The sequence below is a fragment of the Nanorana parkeri genome, unplaced genomic scaffold, assembly GCF_000935625.1.
Source record: "Nanorana parkeri isolate BGI_ZX_2015 unplaced genomic scaffold, ASM93562v1 scaffold2551, whole genome shotgun sequence".
Classification (NCBI taxonomy): domain Eukaryota; kingdom Metazoa; phylum Chordata; class Amphibia; order Anura; family Dicroglossidae; genus Nanorana; species Nanorana parkeri.
The window spans coordinates 85,690-105,084 of NW_017308819.1; the positions used below are offsets into that span (position 1 = coordinate 85,690).

General features: G+C 44.7%; 2 protein-coding genes across 3 annotated transcripts in view; one reads left to right on the top strand and one right to left on the bottom strand.

Annotated features, from left to right (window-relative positions):
- Positions 1-231: 231 nt before the first annotated feature.
- ARL6IP6 (ADP ribosylation factor like GTPase 6 interacting protein 6) lies at positions 232-18,764 on the bottom strand. 2 transcript variants are annotated; one of them, XM_018573808.1, is made up of 6 exons: positions 18,675-18,760; positions 18,115-18,124; positions 14,622-15,004; positions 14,391-14,441; positions 12,186-12,318; positions 232-641 (listed from the first exon to the last, which is right to left on the bottom strand). In XM_018573808.1, the coding sequence occupies exons 3-6, from the start codon at positions 14,992-14,994 to the stop codon at positions 548-550; spliced, it is 651 nt and encodes a 216-aa protein (XP_018429310.1). In that variant the 5' UTR covers positions 14,995-15,004; positions 18,115-18,124; positions 18,675-18,760; the 3' UTR covers positions 232-547. The 2 variants fall into 2 exon arrangements, with proteins under 2 accessions (XP_018429310.1, XP_018429309.1); XM_018573807.1 differs by lacking the exon at positions 18,115-18,124 and having other exon boundaries at positions 14,622-15,002; positions 18,654-18,764.
- Positions 18,765-18,863: 99 nt separating this feature from the next.
- Positions 18,864-19,395, top strand: part of LOC108801897 (pre-mRNA-processing factor 40 homolog A-like) — a 32,156-nt gene continuing 31,624 nt past the window's right edge. The window contains exon 1 of the mRNA XM_018573806.1: positions 18,864-18,942. Within this exon, the coding sequence (XP_018429308.1) occupies positions 18,940-18,942 (3 nt within the window). The 5' untranslated portion in view covers positions 18,864-18,939. The remainder of the gene's footprint in view (positions 18,943-19,395) is intronic.

The following is a 19,395-nucleotide window of genomic DNA, read 5'->3' on the forward strand; positions in this document are numbered from 1 at the left end:
TACAGAAAGGCGCACATTACAGTATTGGTTTATGTTAAAAAATCTGAGGGTATAATGTCACTTTAAGTGTAAAATCTAAGAAAACTGCTGAAGAACAGGCATCAACAGGAGCCTGCAAGTACCTTTCAAATCCCCCTAATCATTTGTTGCTCCCGAGGAGCCCCCTTGTCCTATGCATTTCAGCTCAGATTATTCAATGGCTCAGAGTCAAGGTCAATCCCCCCCCCCCAATTAGGCTATGATCCACTACCGCTATTCAACACTACAATATCAGAGCAGCCAACTTTGGCTCTGACATAGATTGTTAAACAGCAGGGTTTAACTCAGAGCTGGAGTCAAGGCCAAAATGGATTTTGCAGCCCAGATTAGGGTGACTTCTTGGGAGCACCATAATTGACTTGGTGCATTTGAAAAGGTATTTGCTGAAATGATGCCTGCTCCTTAGCACACCTGACAGTCCCCTTTAGGATGCCATTCATGGATTTCAAAGAAGGCGACATTCCTTGTAAGTAGAAAACTGGAGATCCTTGAAGAACATTCTATACATTCAGAGCAGACACCAGAGAACAGTGAGAGCGGCCACAATGCCGTTTAATATGGCCATGGTGTAACCCACGTGGAAAGAATGGCCTGTAATCTTCCTGCAAAGAAAAGAAAAAAAATTGAATTACACAACTCTATATGCAAAAGCAAATGAAAATTCATGCAATAAAAACAAACATACCCCTGGGATAATATAATACTGTATTCCATAAGGCATATAGCCAAAAGTAATAATTTTACATGTTTATATATAATTGAGAATACAATGATGAGTAAATCATTTTATAATAAGGTTCCTCACAGAAATAAGGGTTTGAAAGTTCAAATTAAAAAAATAAATTTAAAGTTAGAGCAAACCTGCCATGACAATGAACTCAAACTATGAGATTGGGACCAACAAGCTCAGTTCACCCTGGAGACCCCCAAATGTCTATACAAATAAGGTTCACGCCCTGCATCCAGTGTGGCATGACCAGATCCTCCCAGAATGTCACAAAGTCACCAGCAGGTTAGCTTGTTTGTAATGACGGCTTTGCTGAATAATCCAAACACAATTAGCATATAAACCAATCCAAATGTATTTTGACATAAATTGCACTATTTTGGTATGGAAATGCCTGCTACTTTACGCTTTCTTATTTTTTTATATTGAAGTTCTCTGCCTGCTGCTCCTAATATTTAATTGTGCTTAAAGGAAAACTATGAGGTGAGTGAAAATCACTCGGCCTCATAGTTCGAGCCGACTTGTGACAATGAAACTGTCACATGTCGGCTCAATAGATCGGGAAGTAATCGAACACATACCGTCGCTCGCTCACTTCTCGATCATCTCCCTGCAGAGAGCAGTGACTGTCACGGCTCCCTGCAGGGATTCCCCCCTACCTGATCCGCCAGCGCTAACTGGAGGAACGGACGGGGGAGGGCACAGCTGGCTCTGCCTCTAGATGGGCAGAGCCAGCTGTCACTCACGCAGCTGGGTGCGGCGGTCTCAGTATACCGCGGGCAATAGCTTGTGATATACTGAGCTTTGGATCACAGGAGGATGCTAGTATATGTCCTCCTGTGACCCTTAAGGGAACTATGGGGGGAAACACGTATCCCATAGTTCTCCTTTAAAGGAGGATTATGAAGAGAGTGAAATACAGCCATCCCCATAATTAGAGCCGATGTGTGGCTCTATTGATTCGGAACTGAGCAAATCACATAGTGCCGATCGCTCAGTTCCCCATCATCTCCCAGCAGAGAGCTGTGACTGTCAGTCACCACTCCCCCTTCCAGTGCTTACTGAAGGAACGGACGGTGGAGGTACTGATGGCTTTCGCTGTCCATTAAGTAGCAGAGTAGATCCCAACAATATTGTCGGTTCCATCACAGCTGCAGCGTGGCTCTGCGCTGTCAACATATAGTGGGCAATAGCCCGCTATATGCAGAGTTTTGGGTCACAGGAGGACATTAGTATATTAATATTTCCTTCTGTGACCCTAAAGAGAACCATGGCCCAAAAAAAAAGGTAGGACAATAGTTCTCTTTTAAGTCTTTTCTGTTGCTGCTCTGGCATATGCCAGCAACTGTATTGGCAATCATGAAAAGAGAAGCCAATTGGTTGGCATGGCAAACTGCCCCAGATTCAGTCTGCTCCAGTTTTGATAAATTCCCCCCAAGGTATTTACTGGCTTTGCTTTTGCATGTGCATCTTTGTTTCCAGCGCTTCATTATGGAAGTGTTGCTTTAATGCTTTTTTAATGAACACATAACTGGACCAAAGCTCTCTTTTGTATATGTACACATCCATATATTTGCCTGGAGTTCCATTTTAATCACTAAACTAATGGTGCTAAACTCCTGCCCGGAGGCGGTCTCTCCTGGAGCTTTTTTAATTGCTTGACAATGAATTGTAAAAACAAATTAAAATGAAGAGTTCACATGGCTCACAGTGTGTACAAATGCTCACTGTAATAAAATGTGGAAATACTGCCTACAGTGCTCCATGTACTGTTCATATTTAATCGACCTCACAGCAGTCCGCTTTTATGGTGTGTCCAGATTGCAAATGCTTCTCTCTTGCTACTTGCTACAAAATGACTCCCTTCTAATATGTTAGGAACTTGAAAAATACCAACAGGGACGGACAAACTGCAGGAGCTAGTAAGACAATGTACCAAAATATTACAACTCCCAACTGTCTGAATTTTGCTAAGGCCTTCTGCACACAGGCGTCTGTGGATTCCTGCGGCAAGAACCTGTTGATTCTTATGCCTGGACGCAATCTCGCTACCAATCTGCAGGTAATTGTTCCACATATGATTACATGGGGATAGACACAGACAGATGCAACAACTGTTATCAACTTGAATGGACCCACCTGAGATTCCTGCCACAAGAATTCACAGATTCATGCTTCAGGAATCCCCAGATGTTCATGTAGCCTAAATGTTCTCATTTTTGTGTCCCAACACACACACACACACACACACACACAAATAACCTGAGGGCAGACGTGTTTTGTTGTACTGGTATGGATTAGTCAAGCCAAGCAATTATCCTAACAGACTCTATGCTACAGTATGCATCATCATTGTTCATCAGGGGTAGCCAAACTTTGACCCTGGAGCTGTGGTGAAACTACAAATCCCATAAGGCATTGCTGGACTCTGACAGCTATAGGCATGGTTTAGCGAGGCAGATAGATGATGGGAATATAGTTTCACCACAGCTGAAGGACCAAAGTTTGGCTACCTGTGTTGTAGATGATTTGTTGGACATGGCTGTGTTGGATGGGGGGGTAATTTGATGTAAACTGACACATGTCCGTTGACATCCAATTCCCCATAGACCAACATGGGGTCTGGCCATTTCAGGTTTTTTTCTCCAGCGTAAGATGGAGGAAAAAACTGGATGGACACAGCATGTCACAGCGGTGACATCCGATCCATACTGCTGTGATCAGGAGGGATCCATGCAGAGATCCCCTCCTGATCAGCCCGTGTGAAAAGGGCCTTAAGCCAGTAGTGTCTCTTCACCACAGTAGAGAAAATCAGTGTGGGCAGCAGGAGAGGCATTTAACACATTTATTTTAGCGCTAGAAACACTTTAAAATACTTAAAAGGTATATTTGGACATTTTAATTTGAGCAGTTACTAGGTTTCTTGAAAAACAAAGCAATCCATATTTACACATTACCTCTGCTTTCTCTTTCATTATTGATGTCCGACATGCGTAAATTTAAAAACAAATACATATTTTCTAACTGCAATTAACCACTTGCTGACCTGGGTGTTTATACCCCCTTCCTGTCCAGGCCATTTTTCAGTGTTCAGCGCTGCAGTACTTTGAGCCGTTCGCGGTGATATGTAGCATGTGCGGCGTAATCGTCGCTTTGGCACGTAGGCGCACTCGATGCATGTTTGCAAGTGTATGTGGGGGCGGGGGGCTTTTACATTTTTTAAATTGCTTTTATATGTGACGTTTACATTAATTTTTTTTGTAACTTTCATTTTTTAACCTTTTTTTCACTTAACTTTATTGCTATCACAATAGGGGCTAACAAGCCCCCTATGTGATAGTCAATTTGCAGTGGCAGGTCTTCTTTATAGAGACATCAGGGGTCTTTAAGACCCCTAATGTCACCTAGGGACCCCCAGAGAAGCTGAGAAAGCACAGATCTGCTTCTCTGGCTTCTGTACCGGAGAGTGACAGAGGAATGTGGAAGTGATGTAATATACATCACTTCCTGCATTCCGACGAGGAGATCAAACGGAGGTCGTGCACTAATCTCTGTTTGATCTCCGATCACAGAGCCGATGTGCTGGTTCCGGGCTCACACCAGGCACAGCGGAGCTCGGGAACGCCAGCAGCGGCTGCGATGGAGGGGGGAGGTAGGGGGGGGGGAGGGGCGCACACCTACACGCATATTACAAGTGATCGCCCGAACGCCATCGCTAGCTGTTTACATTTCAAGCTGATTTCCCGCTCGTGCGCGCCGCCTAGTTTAAAAACGCCCACCCGCATCCACAAAGCCGCTGTCTGGCCGTTTAATTACAAAGGCAGGACAGCAGGTGGTTAACAAGCATTTTTTATGCCTAGACTTTGGTCAAATGAAAGTAGAAAGAAGAGAGCAGATTTGGTGTGCCAGATGTCTTTGCAGCATTGTTCATCATTCTTCGTTAAATCTGGGGTCGGTTTGAATAACAGTCTTCTGTATGCAGTACAAGCCTCCTTTAAATATAAATAGCCTCTCTTCTGATGAACCACTAAAACAGTTTACATATTCATTCAGTGAATGGTAAATTCTTCAATTACCTAAACCGCCTTGTAATATATGTTTAGCGTTCCTTTGATAAAACATTTGAATGGTCAGAAGCCAATAAACAGCCCAAAGGTTTGTGGCACAAAAGTGTTCCCTCCAACAATTCTCTTAAACCATCCAGTTGGCTTATTAGTTAGTTTTGCTTTTTTTGCTTCTGGAACTCGGCACAGAGGAACCAAATGGAGTAATTTCTGCCTCTGTCATTCTCCCTGTTGCCTGGGTGAATAACGAAAATGTAGAGTTGTTGAGTAGTTGCAATTAGTTGTGTTGCCACTCCATGTCTGAGAGCCAGCTATGGATGGTGCATGAAGGATGCCTCGTATAAATACAGGCAATTCACCAATTTCTAAAAACACAAAACACTCAAATGACTCAGCCACTTAGTATGAATTGGCTTTAAAAATGTTTATTTGTAATAGTCTATATTATGTAGAAACACAGCAATTCTTCTTAAAGTGACTCTGCCCTAGTGTGTTGATGTGCTGCATCTTCCTTCTGCCATTCCAACTGCCACCCATTACGTCACTGGCGTTTCCCTGGAAGGACATACTCCCTGACGAAGTCACGCTGGACGTAACGCATTTAGGGCGGAGCATCTGACGTCTCTACAGCCATAGCTGAACCTGCCAGGAGGACAGGATCGCAATTACCGCATCTCCTCTCTTTAACCACTGTGGGGATTTCCCTGCGAGAGAGTGAATGATGCTACATGCCTGTTTCTAATGTTTTTATGCAAGTACCTTTTCAATAACCAAAAGAAACTTCTCTCTGGATGGTACGTGCTGTGCGTTTTCTGTATTTTTTGGGGGGTATGGGGATTCAAGTGTATCCCATTAAGGGCATGTTCAAACCAGACATAGTGCAGTCTATTAAAGTGAATAGCACCGTAGCCATTCCCTCCGGCCGCAATGCGATCTGCCGCACAGGAACGCATGGCACATCAATGCCTGCGGTCCGGTCAAAAAAAAAAAATAGTGCTTGCAGCATTTTTTTCTGCCCGGACAAGAACGCAGGCATTGATGTGCCTTGCGGTCCTGTGCGGCCGATCGCATTCCGGCTCACAAGCCGCTGATGACCGCTATTAACAAAAATACCGGGCCCCCCCCCCGCTTCCAATGAGGCTTCCCATTCATTAAGTGCTGGGGTTGCAGAAAAAGAAATTGAGGACTTATGTCCTCAATTTCTTTTTCTATTTCAAAAGGGAAATGTCAGGGGCACTATCCCCACACACGGCAGGTCCTTCGAGGCATCATACTCACACACGGCAGGTCCTTCGGGACATTATCCCCACACACGGCAGGTCCTTCGAGGCATCATACTCACACACGGCAGGTCCTTCGGGGCATTATCCCCGCACACGGCAGGTCCTTTGGGGCATTATCCCCACACACGGCAGGTCCTTCGGGGCATTATCCCCACACACGGCAGGTCCTTTGGGGCATTATCCCCACACACGGCAAGTCCTTCGGGGCATTATCCCCACACACGGCAGGTCCTTCGGGGCATTATCCCCACACACGGCAGGGCCTTCGGGGCATTATACTTACACACGGCAGGTCCTTCTGGGTATTATCCCCACACACGGCAGGTCCTTCAGGGCAATACTCAATACATGGCAGGTCCTTCAGGGCAGTACCCTAACACATGGCAGGCGCTTACGGGCATTATCCCCACACATTGCAGGTCCTTCAGGGCAGTATTCCATTACATGGCAGGACCTTTAGGGCAGTACTCTACTGCATGGGAGGACTTCTAGAGCAGTACCCTACCACATAGCAGGCCTTACAGGTTAACCTTACTTCAAGTCAGTCTCTTTCCAAATGGGGGACCCTCCAGGACAGTCACCCTCCAGGGTAATGTCTCTCTGAAGAAGTCTCATGCCATATAAAAGACTTTCTGGGGGGCGGGGTGTCTGTTTTTAGAGCAATCTTTCTCAATGAGAGAAGCTTTGCAGAGCAGCATGTGGCAGGCTCTCTGACAGCGCAGTACAACTGTGGCATACAAGTACATTGGCTACAGCACATAATCTCAGGTTTTATTTAGAATTAATTCTGAAGATTGTAAGTATAAAAAAGTGGGCCATCGTTCCTGAGGTGCACAGCAGGTGGAGTGCTGACAGATACATATTTCTGATGTGATAAAACAGTCATAAAGATGATCTAATATCGTTGCAAAGTACAATATTGACTGTGAGAACAAAGAGAACTTGTAGGTTTAGCTTTGACAACCTCGTGCACCAGTATAAAAAGAGTCAGCTTATCCAAGAACACCATCTGCTGACCAATCTCTTCGATGCAGTGTGTCAGCCTCCGTATCGTGCTATGATGGAATGATCACTAATAGCACTGCGGGCAGGATTTCAAACTAGATCTGCCATAGGGACAAACACTTTTATGATTGTTTTCTTTCTAAATGCAACATCAAATAACTGATGGAAGCTGCAGGCAGGGCAAAATGCCCCAGAGGGGAGGGAACGGGAAAAGATTCACAGCAACTCTTCTATGTCCTTTCTGTGAAGTGTTTATAAATTGGGCCCGCAGACAATTTTCAGCACATCTGACGATGGAGACCTTCCAAGATCAAAACAGTTATAGGATGACTGGGAAAACCTTCCATTGAATCTACATAAGAGGAATGGAAATTCTAGGCTTGTATTGAACAAAGGAGGAAGTTACTTTTGCAGGGTTGTGTTGTACCATATATTACAATGTCATAAAGCAGATCTATACTCAAACATATCCACATTTAGACATTATTTGAAAATCTACAAGTAAAGTGCAGAATGGTTTGCTTTAAAAGAGAACTATGGGGTAACCTTTTTATTCCATAGTTCTCTTTAGGGTCACGGGAGGACATATACTGACCTCCCCTGCTATATACTGAGAGCGACGCAGCCGGGACGGATCCCGACATTACTTTTGAGATCCACCCAGCTGGCTGATTGACAGCGGGCTCTGCCTATCTAGAGGATCAGAGAGGGGATGGGGGAATCCCTGCGGGGAGCGGTGAATGACAGTCACTGCTCTCTGCAGGGAGATGATCGGGAAATGAGCGAGCAAGGGTATGTGTTTGCTCACTTCCCGATCAATACAGCCGACGTGTGACAGTTTCATTTTTACAAGTCGGCTCTAACTATGAGGATGAGTGTAAATCACTCACCTCATAGCTCTCCTTTAATAAATGAAATAATTGTGAATTTAGAGCAATACTGGGTCACCTGACCTATGATGGGGCATTGGTCACTTGGTCTTGGCCATAAAATGCATCCTAGGGGAGTGATATCAAACATGGCTACTGACTGGACGGCTGGACCTGTACACCCTCCTGATGTCACTACCGCAAGATACTCTGAACCTGGCAAAAACCACACATCTGTCATGTGACAATTGACAATTCAGAGATGATTGGAGGATCTGCAGCCGAGTGATACACAAATAAGATACATTTTTGTTAATAGTAAAAGGTACTTGAATGCATTCTTTGAGATTTAACTCCTGAGTGTATCATCACTTAAATGTTTTTTGTATACTATTCATTTCCACAACACTTTTTAGAGCACACAGGAACACTTACATCAGCCCCTGCACTAGAGCAGCTTACAATCCAATCTGTCATTGTTATCTAGACACCAAGTCGGCTTAAAGGAGAACTATGAGGTGAGTGCTTTTCACTCACCTCATAGTTCTAGCCGACCTGTGACAATGAGACTGTCACAGGTCGGCTCAGTAGATCGGGAGGTGAGTGAACACATACCGGCGTTCGCTCACCTCTCGATCCTGTCACAGCTCTCTGCCGTGACAGGGGGAGGGGCTGGATTGCCCCCTCCCCGCTCCGATCCGCCAGCACTGACTGGCGGAACGGACGAGGGAGGGTACAGCTGGCTCTGCCTCTAGATAGGCAGAGCCAGCTGTCACTCACGCAGCTGGGCGGATCCAGACATAATTGTCGGGATCCGCTTCAGCTGTGGCGTCTCAGTATACTGAGCTTAGGGTGACGGGAGGACGCCAGTTTGTGTCCTCCCGTTACCCTAAGGAGAACTATGCGGAAAAGCCTTAACCCCATAGTTCTCCTTTAAAGCAACTCGAAACCTTATACTTTATAAACATCCTGAAGGACGTCAATGCAGCCTCTAGGGCATTTAAAACCATCTGCCCTCCTGGTGTATGCGCTCTGGTTTGTGACCCTGCTGAGACCTGCCATCAGCCTGACAGTTTAGATTCCAGTCTGTGAGCAAGAGACAGTTCCTGGCTGAATGTTTCCCGCAACAGCCAGATGAAGTGATCAGTCAATTTAACTTTATAAAGGTTAGAGTTTCACGTCCGCAGCATGTGCTGGCATTGATCACACTGAACATTTCGTATTGCTCTTTCTGCCGTAAAAAACGCTCAAAAAATATGCCCCCCAAAAAATCCCATTCATTTCTATGGCCCTGTTCACATCTGAGCGTTTTGTTGCAATACGCAAAATGCCTGTCGCTGGAAAAAGTACATGAGCATTTTTTTGGCATAGTAAAGCTTGTTTTGGCCTCATAGACTCAATAGGAAACACTTGAAAACGCACGTTTGCTGTGTTTTTGCACGTTTTTATGCATGTTTGCTCATTAACATCAATGAGCTACAATCTGCTCATAAAAACACGCATTTTGACATATGCGCATTAAAACTCACATAAACGTGCTGTCGCCTGGGTGTGAAACCAACCTTAAGCTACATACACACAGAAAAACGCAGGTCACTGCTACAGCACATAGAAGACAGTTGTTTTATACTCTATGTGCCCCATTCACACCAATTGGCCAAATTGTTCTGGTGCTGAAGTGGTTAATCTACTGTATGTAGACAGTGTTCCTTGGGGTAAGTGAACACAGGGGCACAGTGCTGCAAGGCAAGCCTACAAGCTATGTAGACACTGCTTCCCACTAAGGTAACCATATGTAGTCCTAATTAATGTACCCTTCCCTGTATACCTGAGGCTTTCACTTTTCATCATTCCAATCCACTCTGCTTTCTGAGAGAGCCAATGTCCAGTTACTACACAGACCCCAAAGTGACCCTGGACCTCAAGAAAGCAGAGGCATATAGGTTCCTGTATTGCGCCATTTTCTTTCTAGCACTTGTCACTCACACCCAAAACCAAATTAAGCACACAAGGTAGCTCTCTAAAAAAATTCTTATACCAGTGCACACAATATACTTCATTACAATGTATCTACCTATATGCAGACTGGAATAGCTCACCGGTTCTCATTCAGCCATACATGTACACCAGGGAATGAGGATAAGCATTGAGATGAGCATGGGAACCAGAATGAGCATGTTACCGCTCTTCCTACAAGCGTTGTGGTGTGACTGGGGCACATATAAAACAATTGTTTGCTATTTGTCCAACCTGTTTATTGCAAATTCATCTTAAAAATTTTGAAATGACTAAACAATTGATGTGTGAAACAGAAATACAAGGGGGGGAATTTATCAAAACTGGAGCAGAAGAATCTGGAGCAGTTGCCCATGGCAACCAATCAGCTTCTCTCTTCAGTTTGCTCAGTTAAGGTTTGAAAATGAAAGATAGAAGCTGATTGGTTGCCATGCACAGCTGCTCCAGATTCTGTCTGCTCCAGTATTGATAAATTGCCCTCAATATGTTTAAATCATTTTGATAATTGTAACTCCTAGGGAGATATTCATACCTGTGTATTCTGGTGCAGTGTGTTCAGAAAAAACCTGCATTCTAAGTGGCCAGACACAAGACATGCCTTATAGTAACCTCTTGATTTTCTATGATATTATATACAGTCCAGTTGCACCTGGTACCACGTCTACATCTTTCAGCTGACCTTGGAATCTCTCATGTTATCTTATTTTTGGGGGTTTTATTTGTGTTATTGTAATTTGTAAATTCTAATGAAAATGTTGAACAAGAAACAAAAAAAAACCTGCTTGCTACATCATTACCTCACTTTGGTGAGGTTTCCAGCAAAACGCACCTCCTATATGGATGACAGGTAATGCATATAAAATGCACTTCACCTATAACACAGGAGTGTAAACGTAGACTTAAGCTGGCCATACGCCTATAGGATCTCTGCAGACTTTCTATGGTCAGATGGAAAAAGTGCAACAGAATCCTCCATCTACGCTAAACTGTGTGGATGGAGGAATCTCCCCCTGGGCCAAGCTTCGGTATCTTGCTAGTCGGCCCCGCTGGCTCTCAAAATACCTGAACATTGCCTGCATCCAATCATATTATTCTGGTATTCTGAGAGCCAGCGGAGCCGACTAGCAAGATACTGAAGCTTGGCCCAGTGGGAGATTCCTCCATCCACACAGTTTAAAGTGAAATAGCCAATAGGAATCTAGCAATGCATTCCAAGCAGAGCACTTTCCGGGAGAAAGTGTTTCTCTCACCGGCGCCCGGGAGCCGCTATCTAATAGCGGGAGACTCCCGGCGACCCCTGGCAAATTGTCATTCGACCCCCGAAGGGGTCCCGACCCACAGGTTGAGAACCGCTGGTGTAGATGGAGGAATCTGTTGCACGTTTCCCATCTGACAATAGAAAATCTGCAGATAATCTATCGGTGCATGGCCAGCTTAATGGATTGTTTGAAAAACACAGCTTTAAAATAATAGTAGGCAATATAGACATAAAGGGGTAATGAAAACGATGTGGGATATGACAGGGGATTCCCTTTAAATACTTGCCTTGATAAACATCCTATACCCACTATTAAAAGTTAATGGAACACTATAATTACTAGTTAAATTGGTCATTTACAAAATACAAAAAGGGATTCTGCCCCCAAACAATTTTTAGGCACTTTAAAAAAGACGATGTCAATTTGCCCAGTTGGGTCCTAGGGGCCATGGGATGATTTAATCAAATCAGGAGCAGCTACTGCTGAGTTCTCTCTCATAGCAAAATAGAATGAAATAAGACTTGGCCTAAAACCAAGAAATGAAAAAACAAAATCTTTACTTCTCAGAATCTGACGATTTTCTCCACCTATATTGACGACAGTGATCAATAGGCCAACAAACCAGAAAATCAGTGAAGCAACTATAAATAGCTGAGGGCTACTAAATGGAAACTTCTGACAGTTTGACTAAAAGGTCAAGCTGATAAAGTGGAAAAAAAAATGCAAAGGAAAAAAGATTTCCCTATTTCTTAAACTATTTAGAACATTGATAAAGAGGTCCCTGAACTGCAAAGCAATTTCTATTTCAGCCACTAGAGGGCACTGATCTTGAATTTGTTTTGGCAGCTGGACATTTAAAAATTCCATTATTCCAATGCCTGCCTTCTCTATCCGGTATACATACATCCAAAACAAAAACTCACCTGAAACGTGCAGGAGAAAGAGGAGTTGGGGGAAACATTCCTGGCTCAAAAGAGTCAAAATAGGTGACAGTCCAAGAGAAGCTGCAGCAAGAGAGGCCAGCAACCAATGACAAGACCAGCAGACTCCAGAACCCTGACAATGAAGAACATTGCCCATAAGACAATATGTATACAGTGTGCAAATATATGAAGCATGAGCACATTATATCCTGTTCTACTCATCAACCATTATAAAGGTAAGAAAAAAAAAAAAAGGTAAACATTCAATAGAGTGAAGGACTGGAGTTGGAAACTTTGACAATTGAGTTCTTGAGAGGTCCAAGAAGCCAGAGGTTGTCTCAATTAACCGATTTCCAACAAGAAGGTCTTTCAACACTTGAGTACCAGCCTGTAAAGAAGAACTCTAGGAACAATATTCTTAAAACCTGCAGTGGGGCTACCCCCACATTGCAAGGTTTACGTGCTCATTTTTGTCTAGGGTGTAAATTAAAGTTATACTCACCTGAAGCTCAAAGTCGGCTGGCTGTTAGAGCGCTCTCTTCAGCCTATCTCCTCCTCCACTGCAGCTATGGTATGTACCACACTGTCCTTGCGTCCCATACACAGTGTATTGGACATGATGAGTCAAGGATCCTTAGACTGCTTCAGTGGAGGGTGAGAGACACTGGAAATATCGGCCTAAGAGCCAGCCGGCTCTGAGGTTCAGGTGAGTATAACCGGTCCGTCCAACCTCTCTCACCCTCCGCTCCATCGGACTTAGGATCCTTGAGTTATCATGTCCAATACACTGTGTATTGGATGGAAGGACGCCTAGGGACATACTATCGCTGCAGTGGAGGAGGAGACAGGCCGGAGGGTTCTAACATCCAGTTGGCTGTGAGGTTCAAGAGAGTATAACTTTGTTATTTTACACCCTAGACAAAAACGAGATCTTAACCCTTGCAGTGTGGGGTAGCCCCACTGCAAGCCTTAAGAATAGTTTTCCTGGAGTTCTTTAATATATAAAAAGACACAAAAGGAGAAACGAAAATTCAGTTTGCCTACATTTACCTTTACAAAAGATGATCCCATGACGATGGTGGTCAATGGCACTTTAACCCCCTCCCCACCTTAAAAAACAAAACAATCCCACAACTAATGATGGTCAATGGCACCTTCCACCTTTGAAAAAACACCAAAAACAAACAAATATAAAAAAACAAAAAGAAACAAACCCACAATCATTGGGGGTCAGTGGAAATTTAAACTCCCCCTCCTCCAAGCCGAACCTACAATCATTGGGGGTCAGTGGAAATTTAAACTCCCCCTCCTCCAAGCCGAACCTACAATCATTGGGGGTCAGTGGAAATTTAAACTCCCCCTCCTCCAAGCCGAACCTACAATCATTGGGGGTCAGGGGCACTTGAAAATCCTCCACTGCTTGATCTGCTGCAATCCTCCTTCCTGCTGTGTTTACATTCAGTCTTCCCTTCATCTGTTGTGAATGGGCTGAATGTTTGTAAAGGTAAATTTAAACCCCCCCTCCCCCAAGCCGAACCTACAATCATTGGGGGTCAGTGGAAATTTAAACTCCCCCTCCTCCAAGCCGAACCTACAATCATTGGGGGTCAGTGGAAATTTAAACTCCCCCTCCTCCAAGCCGAACCTACAATCATTGGGGGTCAGGGGCACTTGAAAATCCTCCACTGCTTGATCTGCTGCAATCCTCCTTCCTGCTGTGTTTACATTCAGTCTTCCCTTCATCTGTTGTGAATGGGCTGAATGTTTGTAAGCACAGGCAGTGTTTCCACATATGATGGCTGTGATTGGTTCACAGCAATCACAAGGTACTGCACCACTCTGATTAGCTCTGTACATTGGGTGGAATTTATCAAAACTGTAGAAGACAGAATCTGGAGCAGTTGCCCGTGGCAACCAATCAGCTTCTCTCTTCAGTTTGAAAATGAAAGATAGAAGCTGATTGGTTGCCATTCACAGATGCTCCAGATTCTGTCTGCTCAGTTTTCTAAATTCCCCTCATTGTGACTGTGATCTGTGCTGTCTGAGGACAGCTCAATCACAGACGTTTAGAGGGTGCACCACGTGTTTTCTGCAGTGCATTTTTTAAATAGCGCTCCAAAAAACAGTGTCCACCTACCCGCCGTTTTCTTATATACAGCAGCAGTAAGGTGGTTAAACAGTTACCGCCCATACAATGTTTCTTACCTAACATACTGGTTTTCACTTCTTCTTCACTCTCTTTTCCATAGTGCATATCTACACAGAAAACAGATGTCGTTATTTCACAAACAAAATAAGTAACTGAAATAGTAAAATTGCAACCCGCCCACCCAACATATTCACTAAAACTCCATCCCGCAAGCTCTACTTTTCTATTGCATAGCAGTAAACTAAATCGCAGTCACCCCATGTGAATGGTTTTAAATGAAAAGTTACCTTGCAGTACAATATAAAGACATACAAGCAGAACGGCGAGCATGCTGACAACCACAAGGCAGCAGAACATGGAGAATAACCGCCATGGCCATCTTTTACTTTTCCTGGAAGTGACCACTTGTGACTTGGCGGTGCCGTTGTGTTCAGGTTGCTCTGATTCGGAATACAGCTCAGACTCGTCCCTGAGACTGCTCGTCTTGTACACAACTTCCTCAGACAGGTCGCTGTCCAAGTTTCTCAGCAACGTGTCTTGTAGAAGAACTTCCTTTGAAACCTGGCTCTGGACGCTATTAGATGGGACATTGCCATAGGCGGCAGGACGACGGCTGGTACTCCTTAACCGTCTGGCACTGGTCACATAAGAGGTGTCCATCCAGAAACCTGTTACAAATGAAAATGATGTTACTGTGTGGACACAAACTTCAAACAAAAGTATGTACTCATACTGAATTCAAGAACAACCTGGCTCTTCATGGTATATCACAATGTAGGAAAAGTGTCACAACGCTTATGCAAGAGTCTCTAAGCAGAAGCATTCTCATTAGAGGTGCACCGAAATGAACATTTCAAAGACGAAACCGAAATAAAAACTAAAAAGTCAGGCCGAAAGCGAAAATGTTTTTTATTTGAACTTTTTCAAATTTTTAAAAATATTTTATTTTATATAAACTTTTAATTATTCATTTTTTATTAAAATATTTTTATTTTATACTTTACTTTTAGGGGCTTCTGGGACATATGGGGTGTCTGACCAGACCCCTGATATTTCCCTTTTAAAATAGAAAAAGAGATTGAGGACACAGTCACTTTTACTGCAGCCCCTGTTATAAATGAACAGGAATCCTCTATACTGAGTGTTCCTGTTCATTCATAACATGAGAACATAGTGTGTTTACTATAATCACAATCATGAATGAACAGGAGGTGATGTAGATCACTTCCCATTCATTCATAATTGAGGATATAGTAAACATACCAGGTCCTAAATTATGTACAAACACTCAGTGATCACTGAGCGAGTGTTTGTACCTCACTCCCCATCCTAACAGCTGTCACAGGAGGCTGGGTGGGGCGCTGCAGGAGGAGAGCTCAGCCTCCTGTGACAGCGCTGTCTCCGCCCACACTGCTCTCCTCTGATCTGTGGCAGGTGGCTGAGCGGTGCGGGGAGGAGAGACGCCGGCCACTCACATCGCTCTCCTCCCGCAGCGCTCAGCCACCTGTGACAGCGCTGTCTCCGCCCACACTACTCTCCTCTGATCTGTGACAGGAGGCTGAGCGCTCAGCCACCTGTGACAGTTTATCTCCTCCCCGCTGGGACACAGAGCAGCGCCCAGCGCGGAGGAGAGAAAGAATGGATGCGTCGCTGTATCGGCCACAAAATTGCACTTTCGGCATTATGCCAAAAGTGTCATTTGTGGCCGATATGTTTCGGCGTCCGATATATTGGTGCATCCCTAATTCTCATAGGCTTCATAATAAAGTAGATATTCCGTTATTGCTGCCAGAGATAAACTGGTGTAGTCGTGATTTCTGCATAGAGTATATTTCACGCCATCTAGAATGTTTCACATGAGCAGACGTCCTTCGTCTTCCTGTCCTAGCTGTTCTACAGCCTATGCTGACCTTTGGCACATGATATGGCGTTGTCCTATGATTGGCTCTTACTGGCATAATGTTACTAAGTTTATTAATGATTATTTGGAAGCTCCTCATATTTGTGGCCCATTGTGGTGTATTTTGGGATATGCTGGTTGTCTAGATATATCTGTACACTTTAAGAACCTTATTACTATTTTCTGTGCAGAGAAATTCATTGTTATGGAGTAACCCGCCGTCATTGACGGAATGGAAAAGCTTGGTGGATCGGATGGTCCTTCTTTATAAACTGACCTATAAGGCCAGAAGTTGCCCAAATAAATGTGAAGCTATTTGGTCCAAGCGGTTGGAGCTTTCGACAGTTGACAATATTGAGATTATCTCATTTTCCCATGACAGTTTGGTATAGTTGAAAAACAGAGAGGGGAATTTACCAAAACTGGAGCAGACAAGATCTGAAGCAGCTGTGCATGGCAACCCACCAGCATCTACCTTTCATTTTCAAAGCTGGAGAAGCTGATTGGTTGTCATAGGCAACTGCTCCAGATTTTGTTTGCTCCAGTTTTGATAACTTCCCCCAGAGTATTTTTGTAAACCATGCTTAATGAGTTTTGTTTGTACCCAATGTCTCTTCTCTGTTAAGATTGCACCCATTTATTTGTATTTCTTATTCCTCTGTATGGTATTTCATAGTCATGTTATTGTAATGTAACATTGTCTAGTTACTGTATTATTTGCAAAAACCTAATAAAACTCATAAAAAACAAAACAGAAGTAGATGTAGAGTCAGCTGCGCCTGTCCCTCCCCGGAGCAGGTCTCTGCACAGGCGTGCATGCCATGCACACCCGTGTGAATGAGCCTTATGATTTTTATTTTTAAAATATCACCGTGAAATGACCTTATTGTTTAGTGTTTATTTGCTGTCACATGACTGATAATCCCCTGTGCTGGTTCTTTCCCTGGTGATCTGCGGGTGAGATTTCAGTGAAGACTGATGTGAAGTGAGGGAAGAGCTGTATGTGGACGTTGGGGCTGAGTACTGCTAAATCTCAAACATCATGCCAAAGCATGTGCGGTAGGGGAAGAGTCCGATGTGCAGAGAGATTATGAATAGGCTCAGCTTCCGGGTGCCTACAACACTTTGGGGGGGGTTGGGGGAATCAGCCATTTCATTAGTGGTTGGAAAACATTGTTGGCTGGAGACAGGAAGATATATGTACAGCTGCCTATACACCTTGAAGCTGGCCATACGCCTATAGATTATCTGCAGATTTCCTATGGTCAGATGGAAAAAGTTCCACACGGTAAACTGTGTGGATGGAGGAATCTCCCACTGGGCCAAGCTTCAGTATCTTGCTAGTCGGCCCCGCTGGCTCTCAAAATACCTGAACAACGCCTGCAACCAATCAGATTGTTCAGGTGTTTTGAGAGCCAGCGGGGCCGACTAGCAAGATACTGAAGCTTGGCCCAGGGGGAGAGTCCTCCATCCACACAGTTTAGCGTAGATGGAGGAATCAGTTGGACGTTTAAGATTTAACTCCTGAGTTTAGTGTCACTTTAACAGTCCTCGGTTGTGGTGGCTGCATTGGTTTCCCCATTTTCACCTGGCGATCCTGCCAGTAATGCACTTCCTGTTTTAAGGTGGCAACGTTCACTTGGGGGATCTCAGCCTGCTCTGCTGCGGTGCATTAACCTGAGTTATATTAGGGCAGTCTGTTCATTTACACACAGTAGTGAGCCGGTGATACCTTTCTCACAATAAATGGCACCGCTACAGATGTCAAGTTCGGATCATGTGACCAAAAAAAAAAAAACACAAAAAAGTTCAGATCAACAATAGTTTATTGGTCCCAGTGTGTTTCTAGACCAGCACAGGAAGTTACAAGCCCACGTGATTACTGTCAGGACTATCAAGTATAATCAAAAAGAAGAAAACAGATGCAGTTGTTCACAGCAAAAATGGGGTAAACAAGAGAAGGCCTTTGTTATTGTTTACACCCTCTTCTCGCTGTTCTATCACATTAAGCCTATGCACCATTAGATATGTATCCCTCCGCGACATACTCCGCCTACCACCGGAGCACAAGGACCTTTTCACGCATGCGCAAAACCCTCACCCTTCACACTCCAGAGATATCCCTCCACCAGTCAGTCAGTGAGCGGGAGACGGACAGAGAGATGTATCCTACCCGCTGGATGTGTCCTCCGCTGCCTGCTCTTGTCAGTATATATACACGTACAAATACAATGTATACCGGTAGCCCCGACTACCACAGACTACGCGACTGTCATTTATCTGTTTCTCGGCACAGCTGCCACAGCTCTCCTCACGCGCCCCCGGCCTGTGGGGAATTCTATGGCAGCTGTGAACTCCGCTAAGTCTCATTCCCCCCTACTCCCGTGTCCGGTGTGTTCCGCTCAGGTCACTCGTTTACCTTGTTAATCGCTCCTGGAGCCGCTGTATTGTAAAAACTCTAGCAAGAACTCCCGCTCGTGAAGCCAGACAGGCTACACCTTCGGACTGGCCAATCACGGAGCGTCTCTTAGAAAAGGTGAGCAAAGCGCGCAGCCATTGGCAGAAGTAGCGCTGCAGACGTCTTCGTTCTGCGTCTTTTCGCAGTTCCTCCCCGCTGTGTGACGTCAGTAAGCGCCGTCCTCCTCACTTCCTGTGCCGGGGACCAGTGCGCGTGTCCCTTGCTGGGAGGCCGGAGAGCGGGCGTCATGGTGAGAGAGCCTTGTGTGTTATTGTGTGGGGATGCTTTCTGTTTTCGGGGTTCGGGCTCCAGGCCTCCCCCTGTGACCCACCTATTTGTTATACATTTCGGGGGGGCTGAGCAGTACAGGGAGACCTGGATGGCCCAGGCCTTGTGTCAGAGCGCAGATATGAATGATTTGTGTTCGGGGCACGGCATGCAACTATAATTACCTTTGTGCCATGCCACCCGGGACATGCTGAGTGTTGTAGACTATGGTCTGCTGACATGAGTGCCGTGTAGTTTGTATGGATCATACAAGGTTGTGGAATATAGGATTCCAGTGTTCTTAGAGCATGCTGGGTAGTCGACTGACATGAGTGCTGTGGCAGCCACTTTATATGGATTATCAAAGGCTTGCTAGGTGTTGTTAATTTGTTTGCTGACAGGTGTGCTGCATACCTTAGATTTATAAGGCTCATCA